This window comes from Lipotes vexillifer, unplaced genomic scaffold (genome assembly GCF_000442215.2).
Source record: "Lipotes vexillifer unplaced genomic scaffold, Lipotes_vexillifer_v1.1 scaffold414, whole genome shotgun sequence".
NCBI lineage: Eukaryota > Metazoa > Chordata > Mammalia > Artiodactyla > Lipotidae > Lipotes > Lipotes vexillifer.
The window spans coordinates 1,833,686-1,838,444 of NW_006782864.1; the positions used below are offsets into that span (position 1 = coordinate 1,833,686).

At 55.1% G+C, this 4,759-nt stretch overlaps 1 protein-coding gene across 1 annotated transcript in view; it reads right to left on the minus strand.

Annotated features, from left to right (window-relative positions):
- Positions 1-458: 458 nt before the first annotated feature.
- Positions 459-4,759, minus strand: part of GPAT4 (glycerol-3-phosphate acyltransferase 4) — a 31,895-nt gene continuing 27,594 nt past the window's right edge. The window contains exons 11-12 of the mRNA XM_007455479.1: positions 2,883-3,091; positions 459-584 (exon numbers count right to left, since the gene is read on the minus strand). Coding sequence (XP_007455541.1) covers positions 476-584; positions 2,883-3,091 — 318 coding nt within the window. The 3' untranslated portion in view covers positions 459-475. The remainder of the gene's footprint in view (positions 585-2,882; positions 3,092-4,759) is intronic.

Sequence of the window (4,759 nt, forward strand, 5' to 3'; positions counted from 1 at the left end):
CAGCGGGGCAGCCGAGGCCGAGCTGGCGGAGTGCGGCTGGAGCGGGAGGACCGGTCCCCGTACCCGCCTGGCCCCGTGGCCAGCGGCCCAGGCCGGGGACCGTCAGTCTGTCGAGGGCCCCTGCAGACCACACGTTCTCTTCTCGAGTCTGCAGGGCCCCAAGGCTGCGCCTTCCTCAGGGCGGGCCTGGCCCGGTGAGGTCCCTGCCCGCAGGCGGGTCTCGGGTCTCGAGGACAGACCGCACCCTGGGTCCCAAGTGGGGATGGCAGGCTCTCACCCAGCACTCAGGCCGCACGGGCACGGTGGGGAGGGGACTTTAATGGCACTCCTCCCGCCAACTCGGCGGAGAAGGAACAAGAAGGCAGCTCATCCTGGGAGCGGCCTGGGCGGCTCAAATAAGCCCAAGGAGTCCTGTGCGCGCGGCGGCCCGTAGCGCCTGCGTCCCGGGCGGAGGTGGCCGGGCGGCAGCGCGGGCTCAGGACCGGCTCCGGTCCTCGTGGTTGCCAACGATCATCTTGCTGTACAGCTTCTGCTGCTCCTCCTTGAACGTGTCCTTCACCTTCTCCCGCTTCAGACCACCGTCCCTGACCAGAGAAAGAAGGGCTGGATGCAAGAGCAGAGACGCCCCGTGGCCGCCCTGTGCCCTGGCCAGGTGTGACCCCACCGGCCACCTGTGCCGCTCCCGCCTGGAGAAGCCCACCAGAGTCGCAGCAGCTCCCTCGTCATGGTGGCCTCGGAAACTGGCCCTGGGCCTGCGGGACCCACCCTCTCCGCCTTAAACTCTCACCCCTGCCCTGGGGTCAGAGCTCACTCCCCTTATCCAGGGTACTTTCTAATTGCTCACACCTGCCAAGGAGTTAAAAGTTCTTTCTGCTCAAACATTCATCCTCACCTTATAGAAAGCAAAGGAGGCCCTGGCTTTATGGAAGGTGAGCCAAGCTTTACGGAATACTAGGACTTATAATGAATCTGTAAAACTCATCTGTAAAATAAAATCTGTACAATTCAGAGCCCGGGATTCTCCAAATTCACACAAATGAACACAACGGAAAATACAAGTTCTTAACTTCTTTGCGCTCAAGGGATGGTCCCGTAAGGGACTGGAAGTAACGCAGAGTCTGGGGCTAAACACCCATCTCCTCCAATAGCCCCAAAGAAATCCTCTAAACATGGATTCGCTTCTTCAAAGTCTCCCCCCACCTGACAGACACCCCAACGCCTTGCCTGCACCCTAGAATCATCATCATCTTCAGTGACTGATGCAAACCCAAGCCCACCACAGTCTTTCTCTCACACTTTGAGTGTGGAGGCGGGCTGGTAGGAAAAGTCTCTGCTGAAGCCCTCACCACTGGACCCGCCTTACCCTGGGAGCCCTGACACCTGCCACGTCCTTTAAAATCCCCAGCAAAGGTCTCCTTTAGAAAGCGGCCACCCTTGTCTTCGTTGGGCTTCAGCGACAGGGAACGTGGGGCAGTGGCTAAACATTCAAGCCGGTCAGACCTGAGCTCAACATGCGACTCCAGGGCTTATTCTGTGGCTTTGAAAGACAGTTACTCAACCCCTCCGAGTTTCAGTTTCTCATCTGAAAAATGGCAGTGACAATTTTCCTACTCATTGAGTTACTGAGGGTGAGGTGAGATGATCAGACCAGCGGCAGCAGCACTGTGTCTGGTGCACAGCAGGTGCCCAATAAATGTCAGCATTTTTAAAAAGGGCCAAGCAGACCTAGAGACTGCCATACTGAGTGAAATTAGTCAGACAGAGAAAGACAAATATCGTGGTATCGCTTATATATGAAATCTAAAAAAAAATGATACAAATGAACGTATTTACACAGAAATTGAGTCACGGATGTAGAAAACTTAACAGTTACCAAGGGGGAAAGGGGAGGGGAGGAATAAACTGGGAGATCGGGATTAACACATAAACAGTATGATATATAAAAGATAACTACTATGAAGAACCCACCGTATAGCACAGGGAACTCTATTCTGTGCTCTGTGGTGACCTATGTGAGAGTGGCGTCTGGAAGAGGGTGGCTATACGCATATGTATGGCTGATTCACTTCGCTGTACAGCAGATACTAACACAAGTGTAAATCTACTATACTCCAATAAAAAAATTTAAAAAAATAAGGTTACAGGTCAGTTTAAACGCCCACTCAGTCAAATGCGCTCCAGAGCTGACCCCTGCGCTTAAACCTAAGGGTCCCAGGAGGGGGATCAGTCCTCCTGACCCAGTGTTTAACCGCATCAACCTCCTGTGAGCTGGAGCATAACTACCTCACACCCTAGAGTAAGGGTCTGCAAACTATGGCCCGCGGGCTGAATCCACCCGACGCCTACGTCTGTAAGTGGAGTTTCACTGGCACATGGACCTGCTCCTGGACTGTCTCTGGCTGCTTTCCCGCTACAATGGCAGAGTCAAGCAGTTGCACCAGAGACCACATGGCCCAGAGTCTGAAATACGTACTGACTCTTTTCAGAAAAAGTTTGCCAACTCCGGCTCTGGTAGGTAACGAGCTACAAAAAAACAAAACTGGCCTTTCTAAGGATGGTCCAATTTGCCAAATACACGAGATGAGAGAGCCCAATGCTCCTCTGAGGCTTCTGGGTTGGCACGGAGCCCCTGCCCGCAGAGACAGGGCTGTCCTGGTGCTCGGGTGGACCGTGTCCCCAGGGAGGGGCGCCAAACGCACTGCTTCGTCCAAACATCCCGGGCTTCTGAGAGTGAGTCAAACTGCTGACTCTCCAGGACTGGTGGGCTCGTTCTCCACACCAGGGAGAGGAGGATCCTTCGTAAATGGAGTCAACCACCCAGCACCTGCTTCAGAAATTCCCGTCCTCCTGGACTTGGCTGGTAAGATCCAGCTCTGACTCACCACAGCAGGTCCACAAGGCCTCCCTGCCTGGCAATGGCGGACTTCACCCTGTTTGCGAACTGGACGGCATCTTCCTCGGCCTCTCTCGTCATGGGAGGCAGGTACCACACGCTGCAGACGATGGCCCAGCTGGTCATCATCCTCAGCAGGTACGTCACCATCCCGTACTTGCTGCTGTTCCAGAAAGCATCACCGAACTGGGGGTCGTACTGCAAGACAAGGGAACGCCGGACGGTGAGAAGTCAGGAGTTCTAACCTGTGTGAGCATCAACGGCAGCTCTGCTGAACGCCCCCTGCCACGCCCGGGGCAGGACCGGTACTAGGACGCTGCTCCCAGCACCCTATGTGGACGCTTCCGCAGGAGCCCCACACCTAGGCACGTGTGACACCTAGCACATCCACCCCTGAGCACAGATCACTAAGGGGGACCAGCAGCCCTCCTCCAAGGTCCTCCCTCTTTGATCCAGGGGCCCGTCTCACTCACAGGTGTCTACCGTCTATTCCTCAAGTCCTCAAGCACATCCGCACACAGAAGAGGAGCACATCCTCCAGGGATCCACGCCCTGAGTCAACAATCCCTAACGTTTCGCCCCACCGGCTCCATCAACCCCTCCTGTAACGTCACACACTCACAAAGACCGACACGTACCTCCCCAGAGAGAGACTTTCTTACACAACCGCCAGCTTTCAAAGATCGCTTCTGGTGCCCAGACCAAGGAGAAAACAACTAGAAAGCTCTGCTTGTGTCACAGCGCTTCTAACAGAGCTGCCTGTCTGTGTGAGGAGGACGCAGCAGCCACAGCGGGCGGGCGGGCATCGGATACTGCCACCTGCCAGCCGCTCCGAGGGAGGCGAGGGCTGTGCCTCAGGGGCATTTTGGGGGCCATGTGGCCGCAGCTGCGACCCTCATTCTCCCCAAACAGAAGAGCAAGTGCAGGTGAGCCGGGAGGGAGAGCTGCCGCAGGAAGTTACACAAGAGGCAGCGAGAGGAACCGGCCCCTGAGGAGAAAGCCTGAAAAGGGTCAGGGCTGAACTGCCACTGCACGTCTGAAGGGCTCTCAGAGACAAGCCGTAACATGGAGTGTGTGACTGCGAAGCAAAGACCCAGGACCCGAGTGAAAAAACCAAAGGAGATGCAATTTCACGAGCGGTCTCACAGGACCCAGCTGCCACCAGTGTGGAGGACGCCCCTCCCCGGAGACCCTGGGAAGGGACACCAGCCAAGATGCCCGAGCGCAGGTTCTTACACTTGGGGGCGAGGAGGCTGGGTTAGAACTATATGATTTTTTGCAGGCCTTTCAAGCCGAAACTTTATGATTCTCAGAATAAAAATTAGAGAATTTTGCCTAATTGCACACCTGACTACAGAAATGAAGACATTTAGACTTAAACATAGAAACTAAAAACTCCGGATGTAACTACAGAAGGCTTAAAGGGTTCATGTTATAACACCACGAGGAAACGTGGGGAAGAATGAGTCTTAAACAGGAGCTAGCGTGTGTGACTGGAAGAAAGTGCTGTTACAGTTTACACAGCATGACTGGAGAGAAACCTTAGCTGAGGGCTGATGCTCTATTCCATGCTGGGCAGACACCGTAGACAGAAAAACAAGGCAAAAGTTCAAAACAGCAATACATTCCTCAAAGTCAGACAGTGGCTTTATTTTGGTGGAAATGTAACAAGAGCTTTAAAACTGCTAAGGGGCTTCCCTGGTGGCGCAGTGGTTGAGAGTCCGCCTGCCGATGCAGGGGACGCAGGTTCGTGCCCTGGTCCGGGAAGATCCCACATACCGCGGAGCAGCTGGGCCCATGAGCCATGGCTGCTGAGCCTGCACGTCCGGAGCCTGTGCTCCGCAACGGGAGAGGCCACAACAGTGA